The sequence below is a fragment of the Notechis scutatus genome, chromosome 3 (genome assembly GCF_049901735.1).
Source record: "Notechis scutatus isolate UNSWTSFEM ecotype Mainland chromosome 3, rNotScu1.2, whole genome shotgun sequence".
Lineage (NCBI taxonomy): Eukaryota > Metazoa > Chordata > Lepidosauria > Squamata > Elapidae > Notechis > Notechis scutatus.
In genome coordinates this window covers 150,752,522-150,777,650 of record NC_142011.1, presented here as the reverse complement: position 1 = coordinate 150,777,650, position 25,129 = coordinate 150,752,522, and the positions used below count along the sequence as shown (strand labels likewise).

At 36.8% G+C, this 25,129-nt stretch overlaps 1 protein-coding gene across 6 annotated transcripts in view; it reads right to left on the bottom strand.

Moving 5' to 3' along the window:
- Positions 1-1,067: 1,067 nt before the first annotated feature.
- ZNF516 (zinc finger protein 516) overlaps positions 1,068-25,129 on the bottom strand; it is a 127,931-nt gene continuing 103,869 nt past the window's right edge. For 2 of the 6 annotated variants that reach the window (XM_026669916.2, XM_026669917.2), the window contains exons 4-6: positions 16,773-16,877; positions 15,717-15,784; positions 1,068-4,235 (exon numbers count right to left, since the gene is read on the bottom strand). In XM_026669916.2, coding sequence (XP_026525701.1) covers positions 4,176-4,235; positions 15,717-15,784; positions 16,773-16,877 — 233 coding nt within the window. In that variant the 3' untranslated portion in view covers positions 1,068-4,175. Of the gene's footprint in view, positions 4,236-5,708; positions 5,895-15,716; positions 15,785-16,772; positions 16,878-19,661; positions 25,068-25,129 lie in introns of those variants that run through there. The other 4 variants (XM_087961453.1, XM_087961452.1, XR_015748848.1 and 1 more) reach the window with 3 other exon arrangements.

The following is a 25,129-nucleotide window of genomic DNA, read 5'->3' as shown; positions in this document are numbered from 1 at the left end:
CAAGCTATTTTCTAAAGCGCCTGTAGGCCAGACAAGGAATAATGGAAGGAAACTGAATAAGGAAAGATTTAACCTGGAAATAAGGAGAAACTTTCTGACAGTGAGAACAATTAACCAATGGAACAGCTTGCCCTCGGAAGTTGTGGGAGCGCCATCACTTGAGACTTTCAAGAAGAGATTGGACTGCCATTTGTCAGAAATGCTGTAGGGTCTCCTGCTTGGGTGGGGGGTTGGACTAGATGACCTACAAGGTCCCTTCCAACTCTGATTATCTGTTATCTGTTATTTATTTTAATAAAAAATGAAGATTGACAATTTTTTAAAAAATATCTTTGCTATTTGAATATATCTAAGGATGTTCTCTGACAGTTGAATCTTACACATTGTTCAAAATTCCCTAGTCCTCAAATTGGAGTAATATCTGCCTACAGTTCTGCTGCATAAATATTTCTCCATATCCTTTCCAGATTCAATAAAATGTTAATATTTACTATTTTTATTAGAATACAAAAACTACTCTAGTGCGGTTACATAATGGTTTAAAAGCTTGGTTCAGCTTTCCCATTTCCTTTACAAAATCATTTTTACAGTTATATTTCCTCTGGGAAACAGATCCATCTTCCTTTTCATGTATGGTGAACTGATGTCACCATGAATAGAGGGCACCGGACAGCAAAAGAAAATCTCTTATCGAGATTTGTGGCAACCTGATCATAAAACTTTGATGTTCTGCCTATTAAAATGGCATCTTGCTGAAATTATAATAGCGTGCATATTTTATCCCCAACTTAAAAACAAACGAACAATGGAAATACGCTCTGGGGTGGTTACAAAACTAAAAACTAAATCTGCAAAGGTATTTTTTTTCCTCCCAGTAACACAATTGCGATAGAAACATTCTCAGGAATATAGAAATGAGAACAAATGTAGCCGTTTTGAAAGATGACATTATTCCATTTCACATAAGGGACAAGAAAGGAGGAAGATTCATATGGCTGAGACGCCTGTTTCTGTACCGGAAAAGCGAAATGAAAGGAGAAACGGAGAGCAATGTCTGAGACACCATCTGCACTGCTCATTATGGAACCTTTATTGTCTAAGGTACATTAGACTGAAACACTGTAGAAAACCTGTTAAGGAAAAGAAACAGATTGAGAGGTAGCAGAGTCACTGTAACAGTCAGAAGATGGCTTACAAAAATGTGTCACGCTACAAAATTATCATGTTTCCTCTTTTTTTTTTTTTCCAAAAAAAAGAAAAAAAGAAAAGGCTACTTTAAACCCAAATAGCTAAATAAATAAGAAGCACAAATCATACTAAACACTAGGATTTAACTGAATTAACAAATTGATACAATATGGATGAGAAACGAGGAAATTACAAAGCTTGGAATTCACACGTAATATGGTGGCCTTTAATGACAGCTTCCCTTCTCCCTCCCCATTTCTTGTTTAATTAAGTGAAAATCTCATTTCTGTGCTATACACAGCATATAATTATTTAAACTGATTTCCCCTGCTGTTGTTCTTCGTGAAGCTAAATGATGATTGTAAACTTTGCTGATTAGTACCCTAGTAATGGCAATGACAGCCCTTTCCTCTTTGTGTGTCAGACGATCTTCAGGAAAAGCCCTGAAACTCTAAATAATAACGAAGATTCTTCTAGATCAGCTCGCAAAGACCAAAAAATAAAAAATAAAAAAATATTACAAATAAAGAATTAATGAAATCAAAGATACCACTCACCAAACATGATTCAAAAATAAAATACACACACAAATCAAGCAACAAAAATTGTGATAGTTGTATGGGGCACTGAAATAATTGGGGTGGGGGGAATGGATAAGCAGAAATTTGGACAAAGAAATTACCTGCGGGCATTCCTGAATCCTCACCTGTTAAAATAAGGAAAAATAAGTGCTTGAAGGAGGAAAATGTAGCACTTGATTATGGATTCCCTAATTAACCAGTTAGGGATATTTTGGTATTATCTGATTCATAAAAATAGATGATTTGAAGGAAATGAGGATGAAGTGAGATGCAGGAGACAGAAAAAGGGAGGTCTGGAATATGTCTGTGTGAATTTCTGCAAAGTAACTTCAAAACAGATTAATCAGTTACACAACAACTGCACAGACATTTTATACTAATCCAGGGTTACAGCTGGGTTACAGCTGGTGCAGAAATATGAGGAATAAAATAAAATGAAAATTCCAAACTGGCAAATTATATACGAATATTACAACTGCATTACAGTTAACAGCAAAGCAAGAACAGTCAAGTAATTTGCAACAAGTAGAATCCCAGTTCAAATATAGACAACAAAATCAGAACAGAAAAAAAATTACATATTAAAAAAATCTTTTGAGTAACCCCGTCTTCTAGGGAAAAAAGCACTATCCCATTATTGTAGAAGTAAACGGTTGTTCTCCATCAGTATTAAAAGATTAGTGCTATTTCCATACATGTAAAATTATTGCTTTTTTGAAAAATATAATTAGCATGCTAGTTTTCTTTAAAAATCCATTTCCTGCCTTTACAAAAATGTTACAATTAAAAAAAACTAGTAAAGCTTTTTTTTTTTTTTTGCAAAAGAAAAACATTCACAAATATATTCAAGGCAGCATTTTTTTTCTTGATGATGATGATGCATAAAATTGTTTATGTGCAAAATCTGAAACTCTGAATTATTACCACACAGTGTCATAGCAAGAGAAGGAAAAAGTACATGCGGAATATACTTTTGAACAAGACAGATACTGTGTGAACAACCTGCCGCTTCTTCTTCCCTCTTACCTTTAAAAACTTGCATTTTAAAAAGTTACTGTAGAAGAGGTATATAAAGCGCCTTTTCTCACCCCATTACTCCAGTGATTACCGTGCCGAATCACCCTGTGCCATCAAACTTGCTGAGTTTGCACTTCCCAGAATTCCAAGCCACCATGGCCAACAGCCATGCTTGCTAGAACCTTCTGGGAAATTCCAGCTCATCTAGAAAACACTAGATTAGGGAAGCTTGCTATCACAAAACAAGTGATTCCCCCCCAAAAAAAAAAGTTAGAAGAATTCATGAAAAGAACTTGGTCTTGCTGCACAGAAATGCAGTCATCTCCAGTATCATAAAACCAGAGGTATGCCTAAACATCTGCTTTTAAAATGTATTATAAGTGTATCAATCAGCCGCTTTAAAAAGCTGGGTTTTTTCCCCCCTTTTTAATCTAATTTTTAAAAGCATGCATACTTCCTTTGTGACAGATCATGGAAAACTGCATTTTAAAAGAAAGAAAAAGCAGATTAAACAAACAGGAAGGCCCTGAGAGGGGGAGAAAAAACAACACAGAAGCCTTTTTTTTCTTTTTTCTTCTTAGTGTTTGACCAGCTGTTTTTTTCCTTCTTCTTGCCAAAGTGAGAAGAGAAGCGTTTCTTAAGAAGTGTTTTCAATTTCCATATTCGCGTACTATTAATGGTGTGCAGCCAAGGATCAGCCCACTGGAAATGGAAGTGGTCCCCAAACTATCGTGAAACAACCTCACTGCAGAATGATGGTCTCTCCCTTTTGTCCCTTCTGTCCTTCATCAAGTTTGGTTTTTACAGCATTGAATAACTCCTTCCTTCCTCTTCTTCTTCTTTTTTTTTTTAAGTTGCATTTCGGGCGTGACAGTAGCTTAATCACTCCTTCCCGCATTCCCAAATCCACCCTGGATGTGTGTTTCCTTTAAATAAAAATAAAACTTCAAACCCACCACGAGGGAAGATTCCGTTGCAGTGCCATCATCCAAATATATGATGTTTAATTTTTTCCAGTGTCTAAAAATGTTATCTTGATTAATATATATGCTTTTGCACTACCCCAAAGCTTGCCAGCTCTTCTGTTTATTACAAAGGAAATAAGGAACTGTGGGGACTGATTACTATGTCAATTTGTATATATCTTGGGTAGGTTCTTCATTTATTTTAAAATGATTAACAGTTCAGAGACATCACTCTTCTAGCAAAGCGCAGAGCCCGAGTCTCACTATAACACAGTTGCTCCAGGGACTGGAGAGATTGTAAAGATGTTTTCCAGCTGGCCTTCTAAGGGGTTGATGGAGTAATTATTTGGAGGTGATGGGAACCGTAGGTCAGGGTACTGGCTGTTGTCAAAGGGGACCCGGTGTACACACTGGACATGCGTTTTTAGGTTCCCTTTCTGAGAGGCACTGTATGGACAATATCTGCATTGGAATGGTCTCTCACCTAAATGGGGAGGGGGGGAGAAAAAGAAGCAAAACATATTGTTATTCTTATTTTCTGTAAAAGCAGCTGCTGCCCCTGCTCTGCGCACTAAAGCAGTTAAGCAATTTAATAATTTATAATGGCCCTAGCTACCTTTTTTTTATGAGCATTACAAATATTACTGTGACCTAATCCATTAAAATGAATTATTTTTAATCACCTCTGATGAAAGCAATACCCCATCAAGCTCCTATAAACTCCATGCTACATTAAAATAGCAAATAATAAGAGACTGAAAGAGTACTTGAGGAAAGGTTAACAATGGCCAGAAGAAGGATAAAAGACCAGAAAGAAGAGCAGAGAGCCAAATGTTATAGTATCTGAGGGGATTTGTGATTGATTGAATGATATGATGTGTCCTAAATTAATTTGGGTAACAAATATGGATTAAAGTTCATGGTTGCTCCATGGTGACTCATACTAAAGAGAGGCAACCTGCTGGTTTCATTGCCCATAATCACAAGGATAGAAAGAAACAGACACAGACAGCCTAAAAATGAACAAACTTCTGTTTTCATTAAATCACCACACTGGTTTCCCCAAATGGCAAATTCCAGGTAAATTAGAGCTGTCATAATACAAGTAGCCCTTGAATTATTACCACAATTGAACTCAAAAGTTCTGTTGTGAAGAGAGACAGATGTTAAGTGAATTTTGTTCCATTTGGCAACCTTTCTTGCCACAATTGTTAAGTGAATCATTACAATTATTAAGTTAGTAACATGGTTGTTAAGTGAATCTGGCTTCCCCATTGACTTTGCTTGTCAGAAGGTCACAAAAGGTGCTCATATGACCCGGGACACAGCAACTGTCATAAATATGAGTCAATGGCCAAGTATCTGAATTTTGATCCCATGGCCATGGGGATGATGTGGGAAATAAGTGTGTGCCATAAGTGTGGGAAATGGTCGTAAGTCACTTTTTTCAGTGCTGTTGTAACTTTAATTAGTCACCTAATGAACTGTTTTAAGTTGAGGACTACCTGTATACAATAGCTGTGACTCTAGGAGTGGGCATCAAATAGGATAAGTCTGGAATAAAGTTACTTTTTTGTACTGGGACACAACTGGACCACCATGTCTTTGGCTTAAATTTTTAATAACCCAAAATGTAAGCAGTCAACTTAAAGACATGTTCTCTTTCTTTTATGAACAGAAGTAAGCCTCTTTATGTGTAGAAAAAGTTCTGTGATTGTTGAAATAAACTTCAGAGATGCTGTTTTCTGCCCCATTCCCTTAAACCTCACTAGCCTTGACAGCTGCTGTAAGCCCAGACGGAATGGGACAACTCACCACAGTCAACTCACCATGGCCAACTCACCATGGGAAACTTGACATGGCCAACTTGCCATGAGACAACTTGCTTCGGGACAACTCAAGAATTCAATTTAATTATTTAAAATCATTTAAAAATATTTTAATTTTTGTCACTCACATTTCATTTTGTCTCTCCTTTGGCATCCTTCTTTAATGATTCTATTCTACTAGTTCTTCAATATCAGTGTAACTCTTGTTCTGCAGCAAGTTGCCTGTGACAAGTTGGCCTGCAGCAAGTTGGCCATGGTGAATCGCTGCAGCCAGTTGGCTGTGGGTGAGTTGTCGTATATCCAAGCCAAGAAGCCTGGCCAGGGGAGTGGTTAAAGTTAAAATGGGTACTTTAAGCCTTCCTTAGACAAAGGTACTAATTGTCTCTTAGCCCTGTTCCCCAAACTAAAACAAACAAACAAATGGATAACATTTTTGTCCCACCTCTAGCAGGTTTACAGGTGGAATTTTGCAATTCTTCATGGATTGAGAGATTTTAAATCTCTGAACATATTCTATTACTATGTCAGAAATTATATTCTATTGGCTATCTTGCTTCAAGCAACATGCCAACAATTAACCAGCTTTTTCACCTGATTCCCAATAATTTAATTTCAAACGCTTCAAAGAAAATTCAACCTGTTCAGCATAACTATATCTTAGCTAATATAAAAGCATAATTCAATTCTGTAGAAATTTTGTATGGGCCAAAAAACCCACAACTTTTTTCAAACATGTTTATCCATTTGCTGATAGCAAAGATTTCTAAATTTCATTCTCCTTGCAGCATAAGCAACAATTTAGCTCCTTGCAGTAGCTTTATATACATCCCAAATTGTTCAAAGACTAGCTCAATTATAATTTTAAAAAATGTAGTTTGTTGTCTAACATAAGTGAGAAAATAATCACATAACAAAGATATACTAAAATACCACTTATTGTTAACTAACAATATTTTTAAACTGAAGAATGAATGCAACTAAAGCGTGATATCTTCTTTAATACTGTGAAAAGCTAGCTGTCACTCCTAAAAAGAAGGGAAAAGAGAACACAGATCTTTATAAATGTAAATATACAGCCACTGACTGTCCCAGTTTCTTTATACTCTTTACCTTTAAACCCAAACTGAGAGTAAACAACCCACAGACTGAAAGAGGGCATTTTAAACAGAAGATTTTGTTCTATTAAATAAGGCATATTATCATCTATAACATGGGTGGGCAATTATGGCCCCTTTACGACCTGTGGACTTCAACTCCCAGAACTGCTGAGCCAACATAGCTGACTCAGGAATTCTGGGAGTTGAAGTCCACGGGTCACAAAGAGGCCGTAGTTGCTTATCCCTGATGTCTATTTTTCATTGATAAAAGCTATACAAATTGGCATGGTGCACTTATATTATATTGTCATACATAACAGGGAAAACAAATTCACACTGATAATAAAATTCAACATGGTATGACAGCCATGTTTCCATAGAGGCATTTGAAAAAAAACAACCTCCGATTTTGACCAATGTCTATCAAATTAAAATTAACTCTGTGTTAAAACACACAAACCAACCACAGGGGCTATTTAAAAACCAATGATTCTCAACATAAGATCGTGAACAAATGCAAGTTTGCAGCTCAAGGCAATGGAATTCTGAGAACGTCTGGACAATGTGACTTTCAGCGGCCTGGAAAGATATAGCTTACACTTATGCATTAACCTTAAACCAAAACCTTGGTGAAGGGAATCAGGCTATTTTAAATTAACACAACATCGGACCCAACCACCGTGTGAAAATATTCCCAGCAAATTTCAAGCTGTGCCTATGGCGCTCCTGGAAAAGCTAACGAAAAGCCAGTGTTGCTTGACATAATGTATTAAGTATCTGTCCTTTGTTAATAGATTTAGAAAAATCCTAATTAAGGCTGGCCGAAGATTCATGACATTTGCTAGTCAAAGTCTGCTGTGAGAAAGGAAGATTTGCAACAAAATTAAAGGGGGAGAATAGGGGAGGGAGGAAGCATCTCTGCGGACTGCCATATATTTGAAGTGCAGAAATGGTAACAGAGTGAGAGACGTGATAAAACTTATTTAGTTATATGCTGAATTGCATGCAATAAACTAAGAGAAATGCTTTATATTGTTTTCATAACTATCTCAGAAGATGTTAATCATTAAATTAAAACAACACACACACTTCAAAACACACCACTAAAACATCGCACGCGCACGCACGCACACACACACACACACACACACAGATGGGACAGATTATGGGTACAGCACAGAATGCGATTAGATGTTGTATGGTTGAGAGGAAAATAAAAAGGAACTGTATGTTCCCATTTGCCTGGGTAGGAATGGTAGGAAAAAAAAAAAGAAGAATGGGAAAAGAGACGGAAATGGAGCAAAAAAAAACCCAACAACCCTTGACTTGTAATTAAAGTATTTAGGGAGAACAGCCTTCCTAATCAGAGATTTCCAAGGAAGGGGCACACCACAGTTCCAGCTGTAATTCATTCCCAGAGGAGGCTAACTTAGAAGCAGCAAAAACATGAAAGAAGTTATCGTTGTCCCACAACATCTGAAAGAGAAGGCCAGAGGCTGTGATAGTAAACGGGAAGAAATGAAAACTCTTCTCTAAGCAGAGCAAAGGGGGAGAACTCCCTGTGGGGGCCACACCGGAAAAGGTGGCCGTAGCCAAAAGCCAAGGATTCTATTCTCATATACTTGTATTACTGTGTTTGGAGCAGAGCCCCCAATGCTAAATTAGAAAATGCAATTATCGACTTCCGGTTTGAAGGGCTTCGGCGACAGACAGAAATCTGAGATCGTGCGCGGTTTCTGTCTGGGCTCGCCACTGGAGCGCCCCGAGCCGGCTGGTTTTGGGGCTAAGCCACCCTGTAGAGGTGGTGAAGAGGGGGGAGACTGCCAGTAGGGTCGAGGAGAGCCGCATCTCTCCTCCTCAGCTGGCCATTACTCCCTTTCCCGAAGGCGGTTGCAGCGGTGGTCAGAAATGGCCACCACGAAGAAGAACTCGACCGGAAAAGAATGTGCAGGAGGAAGATAAGAAGTGAAAGTTTTGGCTGACCGGGTTAAATTGCAAAAGCAACAACTAAGGTACCCTGGAATTTAAACTTACAAAAAAATAACATTGCTCCCAAAGAAGTGTCAGAAGCAGTGAAGAAAAGTAAAAAGGGAAAGGTTTGGCTTTTTTTCCCCTTCTCTCTCCTTGCCTATACTGACAACTAAGAGACTTAAATAAGAAATTGGAAAAATCCGCTTTGACATCAATAGGCAATTAAGCTGAAAATAAAACAAAATGCCAAAGGGATAATAAAGATTTCTGGACATTAAAAACTTTCTTTTTCATAAGCAGGAAGGGAGAGAAAAAGAATAAGGGCAGGATCTGGAAGAGGGAGGAGACTGCCTGGAATTAAAAAGAATCTAGAATAAAACTTCAACAAGACTTCTAAAAGATACATTTTAACTGAAACTTTGCAACTAAATAGTAACCCCAGGAAGAGAAAGTGAAAAAAAAAGAGCAAAAAAGAAACAGCTTGCGTGTATTTGGATTATTTGGTGATCTTTGGATTCTTGGTTATTATATTTGAATGACTAAAATCAATCGGGTGGTTGTTTAAAAATTTATACAATGGCACCACTTCTGGATGAATTGAAAATGGAACTTAAAAAGTACAAAGAAGATGCACAAGAAGGGAAGGGTTCTTTTGACTTCATTTTTCAATTCTTAGAAATGGAGATTTGGAACTATGAGAAACAACAAGAAAAGACTGCAAAACAAGAAGACTGGGACAAAGAAGAAGCCATCTTTAATGAACAAGCAATTTTATGTGGGGAAGAAAAAGGAAAGGGGGAAGAGAATGGAGAATTTAAGACTTAAAAAAAACAACCAAAGAAAAGAAAAATAATTCGAAAAATAAGTATAATACTGGAAAGCAACAGAAAAGGGAATACAGAAGAGAGAAATAGAGGTAGAGAGACAAGGGGGTAAAAAGGGGAGAGAGAAGAAGAGATGGAAGAAGGAAAGGAAAAGAAGTTACAAAGGACTGGAGCAAGATATAGAGAAACAGGAGCTATTTAGAGATAATGGGAGAAAATCTAACTGAAAAAGGGATTCTGTAAAGGTACATAATATTGTATTGTTATATTAGTAATAGAAATAACTTTAGAAAATTGGAAACAACGTATGATTAAAATGAGGGATAAAATAGTTAGTGTAATTTAGTGAAATGTTTGTGAATAAAATAAGTGAAATAAAATAAATGAGAAAATTGAATTAGGAAGGAACGGGAACATTTTAATTAGTTAATGTTTTATAAAATATAAGTGAAGAGGGGGGGAATTAACTATGGAAAGCTTATAATTGTTCCCATAAAAGTATGATATTTAATTGAAAAGTAATGTTAAAGATGTTAAGACTTTGATGAATATTAATATTAATGATAGAATTGAATTTGAATGGAATGTTGTTTTAATTATATACATTTATAATTTTTTCTTTTTTTAAGAATACAGTGTGTATTTTAAGAATATACCAAGCAGAATCCGAATGGAAGTTATGTATTATATTGAATGTTACAACTTTAGGGAAAAGATATAAAGGCGTCATACTCCAATCAGTAACTACAGGAGAAATTTTGTTTAATGAGAAAAGATAATAGATAATTGAAACAGGACAGACAAAAATATAAATACAATGATTTGAATTGAGATGAGATAATTAAAATAAAATTGAGAAAATTAAAAGAGGGGAGAAGCTATGCAGAAAATGTAAAATAGTAATAAGATATGGAATAGAATATAAAAATGAGCATGAACCTGAATTTGTGTCTGTACGAAGAAATGTAACCCGGGATTACGATTCTTTCAAAAAAGATGTTTATTTGTATTTTTTTTCTCTTTGTGAAAACTCAAATAATATTTACAAAAAAAAAGACAAAGAAAATGCAATTATCTTGTATGAGGTTCCCGTTATCATAAAGAAAATGCTAATAAAATCAGAGAGTGGAAAGCTTTAAAAAAGAAAAATTTCAGGGAAGGTTTCCCTGTTACATGGAAAAAGAGATGAACTGTAGCCATTACAGGTTGCAGCTAAGGAAATATTAAAGTTTCACTGAGATAATGAAGATGCCGGTTAACTGAAGTTATTGTAACTGGGTACAAACTAAACTCTTCAAATCAGTGATTGAACTACATGTCCTTAAACCTGACAGAAAGGGTTTCAAATAGTAGTTTTGTACCAAATGTCTGACTATTTCCCAAAGGGCAGAGGGACAGCCACTAATGTTACCTGAAACCCTTCAGCTAACTACAAAGTTAGAAAAGCTATCTTCAGTTTCTTTCTAACCAACAAATCTATTCAGGAGATAATTTTATTGTTCTGAAAGTGTTCGCCTGAGTAAAGCATTACGGTATCCCTTGTGATCTTCTAAAACTAAACAAAGCAAAAACATGGTGACCAGAAGAATTAATTCACATTAATATTATTTCAAAGGATTGCCTTATCCAGTTCAAGAACTGTGCCACTTATCTCTTGTACTAATGGAAGAATTGCAGGACTACTGCGCTTGGATTCCCCAAACCACATGGTTGACAACACAACCAAGACAACCTAATTAATGCTTGAAAACCTGTCTTTGTGGTGAAAAACATAAGCTATGAGCACATCTCAGAAACTCAGAAAGCTCAAACTGTCCAAGGATCTGCTGATACATTTCTACAGAGGAATTATTGAGCCTGTCATATGTACCTCTATTACTGTCTGGTTTGGTACAAAAACTAAACAGACAGGTATAGACATCAATGGATACTCAGGAATGCAGAAAAAACAACTATAACCAGCCTGCCTTTCACTGAGGACCTGTATACTGCACGAGCCATAAAGAGGGCTGAGAAAATATCTACAGACTTCTCACATCCTGGACATAAACAGTTTTAACTCCTTCCCTCAGGACGCCACTATAGGGCACTGCATGCCAAAACAAGTAGACACATTTTTTCCCTTGTGCCATCACTCAGCTGAACTTCTAATTCCCACAGCACTGTCTTATGTCTAAGGATATTTACCCATGTAGTAGGACTGTATTACTATTATCCATATCTTTTCTATTACCTACTCCTATTCTCATCTTTCCTATTACCTACTCCTATCTTATGACAATCACTTTGTAGCTTATATCTTATTATTTATGATAAGTGTATTTATGTATAAATAAATGTATCATAAATGTATTTATGATACATTTATTTATGTAACTTTTGATTTATCACTTTGTTGCTTGTATGTATAGCGAGAGCTTACGCACCAGAGACAAATTCCTTGTGTGTCCAATCACTCTTGGCCAATAATAAATAATATTCTATATTCTCACCTGCAGCATAAACAGTTCAGGTACATTTAGATGTGGTAAAAGAATTTAATTAAATGACATGGGGAAACCAGGTATCATGTCAGTATAATGATCTTTTTTCATCAGATCAACTATACTTTTTGTGCTAAAGAAAATACAAGTATTGGAGCTACATTCTTGTTGTGCAATTTGCTTTGTGCAATGAATAATTTTTTTAAATCATGAAATCTCTCTAGTATAGGAATCAGCCTTGAGTGCTCAATGGCCTTCTCTCTCCCTGCACATGATATCAGAAGATATTACTGTAGTGTGGTGTCTATATTAGAAATAAATGTGTCATTTTAAAAATAAAAATCATGATAATGATGGAGATGAATGGATGCATGTGTACATTCAGCTAAAAAGTAAGGTTTGCCAGAGTAACATATATCATCTTTAAGCTAAAGGACAGAAACAAAGCATTCCTCTTCCTACCTGTTTCTTCATTATTTGCACTACAATATTCACAGCTCTAAAGGAGACAAATTAGTCTGCCAATTATTCATTATGAATTATTTTGATTAATGGAATTCTTAAATACAGCATAACCATTTTAAAAATATCATTCACAATAATCAGAAATAAACTATTAATCACAGAATAAAAAATTCTGGCATATTACAGCACATGCCACTAAAAATGTCCTTGCAAATTAATTTCCAATGTGTAATGGAAAATATTGAAGTTGGTAGTTCTACTGCATTCTCAATTGAAATTTCATTCTTTGGTAAAGCTATTATTTAACATAATGAGGACAGATTATTTTTAAAAAATCTTATAAAATTAATGACTGAATTTTCTTTTTGACTTCTCATTTCCCTATCTTTTCTGAAAAATATGAACATTTGCATGGGTTAGAGAATATATTCATTAGTACAATCAGCCTGGGTTTTAAAAATAAGAAAAATCTAAGAATGTCTAAGGTGTTGTTCTCAACTTTTCCCTTGCAATAATTTCTAAGCACATTGTTCTCCCTTTTGTTTACTTTATAACTACCTTGTATACATTTGATTCATTTTGGTATATTTTCTTATAATATTTTGAGTTTAATTCTAACAGAAGAATAATTTAATTAAGCCTAAATGTTTTCCAAATTATTTTCAAGCACTGATTAGTATAGTGCTCTCATTCCAGCACCAAGCATATATTCTAGCTAATCTCTGTTGTAAATAACAAGTATTTTGTCATATTTTACCGCTACAGTGCCTCCCTTTCCATTACAAGATGCGGAAAAGCCAGTGATGACATCTCACTTGCTAACTAGGAAAATGTGATTTGCCTGGGCCATTGTTTATAAAGGTGTTGATATCAAGTAACTAACAACACATAAAGACATAAAAAGAAACTAACTAAAGTTATTCTCCAAGAAATCAGCAAAATATCTTTCAGCTAAACAAGGTGAAGGCCTATATATAAAAAAAGAGCAATCTGCAACATGGAGAAAACACCAAAGGAGTAGGCCATTCATCTGAGGATAAGGAGGTCCACATTCAGGGACATCTGGAAGGGCCATGAACAGCATCAAAATGTCAGGTACAACCAGGCAATCAGGGTTCTGTATCTTTATGGGATTAATACATGTTGAAAGGGATTGTTCTGACCCAGCTCTCCAAACATGACAAACCCTCTGTAGTTAAAACAATGATTCCTTTATTAGGAGCGCCAGCAGCCCTGGCAAAAAGTTCCTGTCTCACAACAGGGTAGCACGTCTGTCCGGCAGGAAGATGAACAGTTGTATGCCACATCTATTCATTTCCGCCTCCGCCTTTTATCCCCAGAGCTAGAGTGGGACTTCGCTAGCAACGGTGGCTCTTCCATCCCAAGGATTGGCCCATAGATTTCCACTGCTCTCCTCTTCTCTGTCTTCTGCGCATTCGTGCATCAGGCACTGGACCCAGCTGCTCCTCCTCTTCTTCATTAGCTACCTCCAGACCTGAGGGCTATTGACTCTCCATCTGAGGTCTGACGGATGGCCCAGGCTCCGCCTCTCTCTCTCTTTCTCTCTCTGACAGCTCCATTCCCTCTTCCCCCCTCGGAGCTCTCAGGTTGCCTTGATGCTGACCTGACTCCTACGCCTCCTCCTCATCTGATTCAGCTGCTGGAGGGGCTGACAGGCCGCAACAGGGGTAGGGATTTTACTGCCCAGTCACAGTGGCCATATTTGACATTGTTCACACTCTTCTCTTCCCCCAAGGATGGTCCTATCTATATTTCATGCACAATCACAAAGAAAGCTCTCTGCAACATTCTCATCTGTCGAATATCACCAATATGTTCATATGTAAATAGACCACCCTTTAGATATGCCAGCTTCAGCACTGGATTATTTTGGGAACAAACCATAAATCGGAAGAGGATGCAGAGAAGAAATAGAAATCCAGAATATGCTGTTAATGATTCCATTGGTAAATGTACTGCAATGTATAGATTGAAGCACAGATTAACTCCTATTATCTATATGATGTATGTGAGATAGGCCCTTCTAAGTCAGCTCAAGACTATGGCAATTCCAACATGAACTATTACCATACTCAAATCAATAGTGCATATCGTTCAGTGGTTGACAGGCAAAAAATGCTGTCACGGAAACGACGCTATACAAATAACAGTGTTTCCTGAACAGTTAATAAATGACTGGTGGAAGAACATGGACAAGTAACTGCAAGTGCTTGTGAAAGATGTTAACTCCACAAATGCATGGATGAGTTAGTGAGAAAAAGGTAATCTGGCACCAACTGGCAATAAATATAAAACCCCAGAGTAAGAAACAATGTTCAGGACAGTTTATAGCATTAGTGAAAATGAAGAAAATTTAAAGGACAGCCAGGTCATTCTCAAGAAAGGAAAATACTGTACATAGTCAGCAGAGGAAAACACACCACCACACAGAGTCCACGCAGATTGAAAGAAAAGGATCTTTCAAAGCTAAGAGCTATACAATACCATGATAGAAATACTCTTCAGAAAAACACAGTCGGCTTGTTGCCCCATTTTCAAACCTGATGTATACTAGGTATACAAGTAGTCCTCAACTTACTATCACAACACAGCCCAACATTTGTGTGGCTAAGTGAGAAATTTGTTCAGTGAGTTTTGCCCTGTTTTATGGCCTTTCCTGCCACATTTGTTAAGTGAACCACTGCAGTTATTAAGTTAGTAACATGATTGTTAAGTGAATCTGGCTTCCTCACTGACTTTGCTTGTCAGAAAATTGCAAAAGTTGATCACATGATCCCAGTGTTTTGGGGTCTGCAACCATCATAAATTTGACTCAGTTGTCAAGCAACCAAAGGTAAATCATGTGACCATGGGAATGTGCAATGGTCATTGGTGTGAAAAAATGGCCATAAATCACTTTTTTTCAGTGTCTTTGTAATTTTGAACGGCCACTAAGCACTCTGTTGTAAGTCAAGGTCTACCTATACACTAAACTATCTAGTTGGAAACAATATAACTGTATGTGTTGTTCAGTGCACAGTGTAAACATTCTCCATTTCAGCACAAGCATTTGACTGGTAATCCCAATACACCGATCACAATTTCTAGTCAAGAAGAACAAGGGTGTCCATACATGTTAAGTTTTTCTTAAAAATATAATAAACAGAGGAACGATGATTATTTACTCTCTAGCTACCTGAACAGTGAGTGCTTTACTGATGAGTATCTCCATGCATCTTACTTTTCCCCTGAATATCACATTAAAAACCAAATACCCAATTAATTGTAAAACATACTTGTTTTGGGGCATCTGCGGAGGTGGTGTGGACTTCAGTACCTCGGAGTCCATTAGACTCAAATACCACTGTGGGAACAAGGGGGCTTGTTAACAGATGAACATTTAAGCTTCGTTAGTGTGTGTACATTATTTGACTCCATTACAGATTAATCACACTGAGGGGAGGATGGGAAGAAGCAAAGACACCAACTCTTTGCCTATAGCTGGAAAATACCAATTTACCGTAACACTTACTGTAAGAGAGTGTGCTAATGGGAACCTAAGGGCACTGCCTTTTTTAATTCAGACTTCAGCGCTGAAGAAAGCAATCACTGACAACATTAATTATCAGTGTGTACGTAAAGGGACCCTCTTTGTGAATTACTTACCATTTGGCTTCTGTCATTTTGCCGCAGAACGTCTTATACATGCATCACTCACCCTTCTTCAAAGAGGAAGGGAGGAAAAGAGAGATCTACTCTCATTTCCTCATTATGAGGTTATGAAGATGTACTGACGTGCTGTTAGCTTTACCTTGCTACGTTCCCCACTTCCAAATAGGAAAGGGCTGACATCCAAAATTTATCCTGGATCATTCTAAGGATGGATGAGGAATAAGGTTTTTGAAAAAACAAAAAACAAATTCCAGACTTATTTGAGCACCACAGCAAGGAGACAAAAAGCTTTCTGTTCATTTCAAAAGGGGAGGGTGGAGTTGGTTTCAATTTATGCCAGCGGCAACACATTTCATTAGCATATTCATTCCAGAGTATTCTGCTTTCTAATTAAAAGGATTTTTTTTTAAAAAAAAAAAAAAGAAGGGGGAAAAGAAAACACAAAACTCTGCAAATCATCTTATTTAATCAGCAATGCAAGGTTTTGCAAGAGGCGAGGAGAATTCAGGTACTTGAAATGGAACGTGAAATGCTAATCAAATCTGAAATGGTGTAAAATGGAGAAGCTTTAAAGAATCCAACAACATGAACAAAAAATAGACTGGTGACAAGGAAATTAATATGTACTTATTACTAGGGGCATCCCTTCATCCCACCAGAAGACACATAAGGAAATATACCTGTGTGAGACCTCATGTGGGTCCTGAGGTGGCTTGGCTGTGTGAAGCCCTTCCCACACTCTATGCACAGATAGTCTCCTTGGCGCGTTTGTGTCCTAAGCATCCCTGTGTTGGGAGAGAAAAGGGGAGGGGAGCATGGGAGGGAAAAGAGAGAAGGGGAAGTTGAGAAGAAAACAATATGCCAGAGGAAAACATCATTAGTATGTCTAATGTGTCATTATGTGAGATTACCTTCAGGCCCTGGATAACAACTGTCAACCTTCATCTAGGCACTGGCTGACAGGCCAGACACACACACAGGACTGCAAGAATGCATAAATTACATCGAATTAAAAAATGCTCCCTGTGATGTGCCCGCACCAGAAGTGGCATGTCAGGTGTGCGCTTTTCATAGCAGCTGGATCCACTTTTCGGCATCACCCCGCTTTGTCAAACAGTACATCTGGCAAATCAAAGTGACTCCAGCATGGTGGAGACAAGTCATATGGATAATAGAAAGTGAGTAGAACCAGAGCTTGACTGCCCCCCAGCCTACAACCCACCCCCCCACCCCTACCCCAGGCAGGCTTGGAGAAGAGTGCAAAATGAGTGAAGCCATCATAAATGGATCAGACCTTTAGCCCTACCTTTCCTGCCTACTGGTACATTTCTGACCCCAGATCTGGAACGCCCAGAGAGAAGACATCTGTGAATCAAAGTGTCGTTATGGACATTTTGAGATCACAAAAAGGCAGCAGTCCTTCGCCAGTCTTTTGTAGATGGATTTTCTAGGCCCTTAGCATCCATGGAAAATGACTCAAATCTCTTCTTTTCCCCCAAAGGTCAGCTTACAGTATCTGATTTAAAGGGCTGGTCTGTGTCTTTTTACTGTGATCAGAAAGGACACATTTGACTTTTATTGGGTTATTTGTTTTTTCAAGATACTTCATATAATCTGTGCTAAAGGGATGGGAAAAGGTCTTATTTGGTATTAATATTCCCTTCCTTAAAACACACACCCGGGGGGAGATGGTCACAATGAGATTTCAAGGTTCTGAACTGTCCTTTAGAAAAAAAAATCCAGAAACATTTACAGTAAACAAGCATACACATGCAAACAGAGAGGCCACATTCAGACATTTATTTATTAACATTTGTTTGTTTGTTGGATTTATTGGATTTACCCACTCTGAGCAGCTTATAACTATCTGTGTGCGTGTGTGTGTGTATTGTGGTTTGTTATTGTATCTGAAACTTCTATTCTGAATTAATGTATGTTTCAGAGATCTACTCCAGTTCCCCAATCCCAGTCAACTTCCAAAGGTGGGGCATAAGCAATGAGAAAATAAAATCATTCTTGTGGTAGGGTGCTAATCCTTGCCCTCACTTCTGTTGTTCATTTCTCATGATTATTTTCCTGCTGATAAGCCCTCCTCTTTCAGCCTGTTCAATTTCCTCCAGAATAATCAGATAGACTCTAGATAACCTTTACCAAAGTACACATGTACAGAAGAAGTGAAATGATTTCATGCAAAGAATTTTGTGAGATGCGTGTAATTCTGTTTTTTTGTTTTTGTTTACAGGTGATAACTTCCCATGACTGAGATAAAGTAGCAATGAGTTTTTCTTTTACAGGAAAGAACAAACTAAGAATACTTTTAACCCCTTCCATTTTAAATGTTGACTAAGGTGGGATGCATTGCATGTTGCATCAGTACTTCAAATTACATCAACAGGTTTTTAGAGACGAGTTCTACTGCAGCAGACATCAAAATACAGCATGTGCAAAGTTACAAGAAACACTTTAGAGAAATGTCTGGAAGTGTCCCTGCTTTATTTCATCCAATCAAACTAGACACATTTTCAGCTATGGCTGAAAAACTCAAATATATACATTTTACGTGTCTCTGGTTTTCTTCATTGTTGACCAAATGTATATAATTGTTGATAATTGCAATAAATTCACATTTGCCATTTCAATCTATGGCCTTTTAGTTATCTTGACCAAATCACTGACTTAGTAACGATGGTCCTTAGCGTAGATCAGGGGTATCAAACTCGATTTCATTAAGGGTTGCATTTGACCTTGGGGGAGGGAGGGGGGTATGGCCAGCTTGACGTCACTCGTGTCAGGGACACCTGTAATGTCCCAATGCTCTACCAGTGAAAATGGGTTCTCAATCTCTGTTTTTGGCTGGGACAGCCTCCTGAAACCCTCTGCCAGTGGCTCAGGAGGCCCACTCCATTTATGCTGGCAGAGGGTTGTAGGAGGCCATCCCAGCCAAAAACAGAGATCGGGAGCCTGTTTTCGCTGGCAGAGACACTGCGGGCCAGTCCTTCACTGTTACCAGGGCAGCCCCGCAGGCCAGATCTAAGTACCCCACAGGATGAGTTTGACATCCCTGGCCAAATAGATCATTCTCAACACAGTGGAGATTATTCCAGTTACACTGTATTTGGTTCCTAAGGCACACTAACATCTTTTTGTACTGCTTGTCTCCCCCCAAAAATTCCATGTAAATTATCATTAAGATGCAGAACATGTCATCATACAAATTGAGGGATTTTTTTTGTATCAATGCAAAAGCTTTTGTATAGTTAGCATCTAATAGGCCAAATCTGCCCAAAAAAAGGGTTTTGTGCAAGAACCAGTTATACTAATTTCTGTCATGTTGTGGGCAACAGTTTTGTCATAAACTTACTTCTTAAATTAACTGATGAAATGCAGTTGTACATGATAGATATTTTAATGACTATTTTTTCCATGAAAAAGACAGTATCTATATCAAAGAGAACAAGCTCTTCTAAAGGAAAGCAACAACATTAATGGATATTTGCGGAGGAAATAGTCCCAAGGAAATATTTATTCATTAATTCTTTATGTTAAAGTAATTAAACAAATGCATGTAGAAAAATGCAAAGGAAGTTTAATATCAAGTTGATAACTACAATCCATACAGGAATCTCCTTGCGAATATGATCCAGAAATGCGTTTAGAATATTCTACTGCTGACTCTAAAAATAAAAGTAGGAACATGTTTAAAAATGTGATTTTCAACTCTGCTCTGGAAATCTCTCAGGTTTTTTGGAAGATTTGCAGTATCAGCAAGAAGTTCAATGACTAAAGAGCTGCCTCAATACAGCTCAAATGTCCTCAAATACAAGAGCCATCCAGTAGATGTTGGTCAGCAAAACTAGTTGTCTTCTATGACCTGAAAATGAGGGTATATACTCAGGGGAATGGGACAACTTGCCACAGCCAAGTTACTGCGGCAAACGCGCTGCAGCCAGCTCATCACAGGCAAGTTGGCGGAGAACTGACCACGGCAAACTCAAAACACGTTGCAGGACAATTTAACAATTCTATTTATTTATTTAAAATAAATAAAAATTATTTTAATTTTTGTCATTCACATTTCATTCTGTCCTCCTTTGGCATCCTTTAATGATTCTATTCCACCATTTTGTTGATATTAATGTAACTCTAGTCCCACAGTGAGTTGTCCTGTGATGAGAAGGCCGTGGCAGGTTGTCCTGTAGCAAGTTGGCCGTGTTAAGTTGGACATGGTGAATTGTCATAGACCCTATACACAAGACTAGAACCACATCTAGAGCCACAGTGAGTAAGCTGATGTGAAAGGGCCATCATAAGGCAGTTGCTCAGAAACCACCGCTGCATGGATATTTTATAAATACATGAAACTGTGTATGATTAGCGCCAAACCATGAGATCACTATTAGGTATGAATTAATTCACATGAGGTAATTGGGGAGGGTAGACAATAGCCACTGAATATGTCCCATATTTGGCATTCTATTAGTTACTTTTCTTGACAAAATGGCTTTTATGACAGGATCAGAAAGGACTCCTGGCTAAAACCCCACATATATAAAGTTTGTACTGGTTTGCAAAAGGAATACCTCCCATTATTCAATGGCATTTAATTCATGGTGGAAAAAATGCTAGTGTTGATACAATCAATCCTGTGTGTGTTAGAGAGAAAGAAACATTCAGTCATTCTGCCTACTGAAGTGAGCATATTCAGCCAGTTTATGATTTTTTTTTAAAAAAAAACTTCATTGATGTTGCATTTGAACAGTCCAAAGCAGAGTGCATACTTAGATGATAAATTCTGATAATAGCCAAGATCAATGTTAAGATAATCAATATTAATGTTTTGATTATCTCTTTATGCAGAACTTGTTATACTGATCACAATGCCTCCATCAGTGAAGGGTGCAGGTGTCTATAAATATTATTCACTTTTATTTACAGAAATTTCAGATGTTCATCAGAGTAATTCCTGTGAAACTAGAAAGGATAATTGCCATGCTGCCTGTGTCACTTTTAATACAATGATAGCTGTAAATAACACTTATAGTAAATAAGAAAAATAGCCCCTGAAGAATCTGAAATGCTGGTCTTGGTCTTGTGGGGGTGCTGTTTTCTTAACAACTTTCTTAAGAAAGCAAAAAGCTTATGAATGCCCGACACAATACAAATGCTAATAACCTGCACTGATATTCTGTTGGTACTTGTAACTATTTCTCCAAGGGATTGGAAAATTGCTGTGGTGCCAGAAAGAAACAAAATTGTGCATTTATCTCTTGAGAACAGAGGGACAATTTAAAATGTAAAAGCAAAAACTCAAAACTTGCCCCAATTCTACTGAATGCTAAAGCATTCATAAGGGAATGCTCTACTGGGAACAATGAAGTTCTATTGCAAAGGAGAAGTACACTGAATATTTTAAATTAAAAATGAGTAAGATCTTAAGTGTATGTTCATATGTATGTAGAAAGAAGAAAAGAGGGAGAAAGAGGGTCAGGAGGAGGAGAGTGTTGAACAAGAAAATCTGCAAATAAAAAGATAAACTAACTCTTAAGATCTAAAAGTCTGACCAATTTGAGTGAAGGTTAAATGAGAACATAATTAGTGATGTTTTCCAGGTATTAAATGCAATTTTTGATAAAGCAAAATAGTGGCTTCTGTTGTACAAGCAGATCTGAACTGGCCATGGATTCAATGCAGACCAGAAAAGGAAATGAAAAGTGAAGTAACACAAAGACAAATTTTTGAATTCCTAGGTTTATTACTAGGATTGACAAAGCCGATGTGTTCTCAGAAAGCAATGCCCAATGAGTGTGCTTTGAGAATTTGACAACACCATACAATTGTGCTGTAGAAAATATTCAATTGTTTGTGATTAAGCTCTTTTAAAACAGAAGATGAAGTTACTATGCTACTTTAGTTTAACAATTATGCTCTTACCCTAGTCTATACATGTATGAATCAACATATTTTCCTTACTTTGTATCCTTGTAAATTCTTGCTTTTTTATTGTTATAGCATCCACAATTTTTTTTCTAGATCAATGGCATGTGTTTATTTCTGCATGGTACTTGGGACAGCATGACTAATTTAGAAACAAAACCTGAGTCTTTGGCTTAAATTGCTTACCTGGTTTCTCAGCAAACTTTTTTCATGCTAAGAAATTACAGGTAGTCCTTGACTTACGACTACAATTGAGCCCAAAAGTTCTGTTGCTAAGCAAGACAATTGTTAAATGAATTTTGTCCCAATTTATGACTTTTCTTGCCACAGTTGTTAAGTGAATCACTGCAGTTGTTAAATTAGTAACATGGTTGTTAAGTCAATCTGGCTTCCCCATTGATTTTGTTTGTCAGGTCGACAAAGTTGATCAGTACCATTGTAACTTTGCCGAACTAAATGAACTGTTCTAAGTCAAGGTTACCGATGTAGTGTGTTCTATTAATGAGAGCTGTCCTAAGTTGCATAATGGCATTACTATTGGCATCTGAGAGTTTCTTATGGCTGCAGCATAAGAAAAAAGTCAAAAGTCAGCCTACGGATTATGGCTGAAATAATCTGGGAAGACTTGAAGTCAAGGCATTCTAATGTTTTCATGTGGGAATTGGCTAACATGTGATTGCTTCCTACTTACCAAAATTAATATGGGGGGGGGGGAATCATCTTCTGAAAAATGTTCCTGATCCTAGCATTAGCTGTTCCAGAAATGGAGTAATGTTGACATGGGAAGAACCAAAGAACAGATTCATCCCAATGCAAGTGGATTTTACTTCATCACTTAAAAAAAGGCACAGCCAAATAGTAGTCACCAATAAGTAAATCTGTCACAATGGTTTCTCTCTCTTATTATTTTTCAATCTGATTTTCTCTTTTTCTTTCATCTTATCCCTGTCTTGACTCAATTTATTCTTATTTTCTTGTATTTTCTTTGGTCGTTTTCCAAATAAGCATGTTTTTGTTTCCAAGTTTGCTTAATGTTCAGATTCTGCACATATTTTTTGGTCTATTAGGATGCATTTGCATTTTCCTAAATCTTTGTATATGGCCTTTACACATGCCGTAAAGGCTGTTTTTTGTACTGGAAAGAGCCAAAAACATTGCATTTTGAAAAAGAACTAAGTTTTAGTTCATATATGGGTTCAAAAATGAATTTTTAAAAAATGAATTTTTCATTTGTTTAGTAGTAGCCCCATTATAAGAACGAGCCCTTTTAACTTTTTCAATAAGCAAAATAACGGATATACGTTTTCACTGCAACTTCTTAGAGCACTTGTGCAGGTCCCACTAAGTAAAACAGACCAAGAATCTACAAGAAGACTAACTTGTATTGAGACTGGCTATAAGAACATAATCTTCCAAGTCTGATTATGCTGTTTCTCCTCTAGTTTATGGTTCAGTGAATTAGGGACTTGTATGCCCAAGCTGTTTTGAATATTACCTTGATTCTCAGGTCTTAAAAATATTTCAAGCCTTTTTGCTTAGGTAACAATTCTATTGAGTTCAACTTCCTTACCCTTAGCAACCTATTAGATATTGCCCTACAGGCAGCTCTTTACAAGATAATTGCTAACAGTTTTACAGTATCTTTTACAAATCAAATGTTTATGCCATATTTTAAGGATATTTTCTCACCAACAGCTGTCATGGATAAAACTCATCAAAATATCTTTGTTTTACATCTTGGCAAATGTGCTGTAACTTCCTTTTGCTCAGTGGACATTGTATACAACTGCCTATATAAATCTTTAAGATGTGTGCACATTTGCAAGGAATTTTCCCAAAATGGGTCTTATTCTTTCTAACTGGTTAGTAATGAAATCTTTATTAATTTAGCTCATAAGGAAAGGGGCTAGGAGAATAAGCAACAAAATATTTACACTGGGCAAACAAGAAAAAAGTAAATTTTAATAAATCACTTAGGGAAGACAAGTCATTGGTGTCAAATGCTGCATTCTTTTATGCTATCTTGTGGATAAATCAATTCATCTTAAATTCTGAGAATGCTATATTTAGTTTTGTATTTGAACAAGATTTCCAGCTAAGCCTAAATTCAAAATCTTCTCCAGAATTAGGATCTCCTTTGCTTGCTCTTGTGGGAGCTCACTATTTATTGCTAATCCTAGGTTTTGGCTATAAAAATTCTGGTAACCTGACTGTGGAAATAGAGCTCTGCATATGCTCAGGAGCACTCTTTCATTATTGCTATCATAAAGCATAAAGGCTCAGCATGTTTAATAAGTACTGTATACATTAATAAATTCCCATTTTAAGTATTAAAATGATAGTTGCCATTATGACTGAAAATACTGCTATATATTTTTTTTGCTTGCCATAAAAGATCTACTTTTCAATTCACAACTATTTGAAATAAAGAATAATGTTACACAGTTGGTAGGACTGAGATATGCAGAGTCAAATATCCTTCAAGTCAATCTGAATTATCCAGTTCCCAAGATTTCTGCTCAAATCCATTGCACAGAAAGGGAACTTTGCAAATTAAGACGTTAATATTCTGATTCTAGCAGCTAAACCCGAGTCTGAAAATCCAACAAGCTTCAAACCTAGCCAACAATATTTTGTCCTAATACTGAATTGTTCTTTTTATTATTTCTTTTCTCTTCCCTTCAATGTTTTATCATCAGTTTGATCTCCAAAAGCAGAGATCTGACAGTGAATTATGAAAATCCCTTGCGCTTGAAATGTTCAATAAAGTCATAATTTTCTTGAAATAATCATTTCTCACACAAAGTAAATTCCTGCCCCCTATTTTAGATTGGATACAAATCTGATACTGTATCTTCTGCTTGGACATTTCATGTAGAGGGAATTCTCTCAAGCCACTTCAAACATTCCCCCCCCTTTTTTTAAGGGACTGAATCCAGCACTTAATTGCAGATAGAATTCTAGCAGTGAGACCTTACATATCTTCCTTCAGAAGGAAATGTCATTAAATTCAACAGCAGTGTTATTCCCAGGTAAGCCACCTAAATCAGTGATCCCCAACCTTTCTTATGCCGCGGCCCGGTATCCCCAACCTTTTTATGGC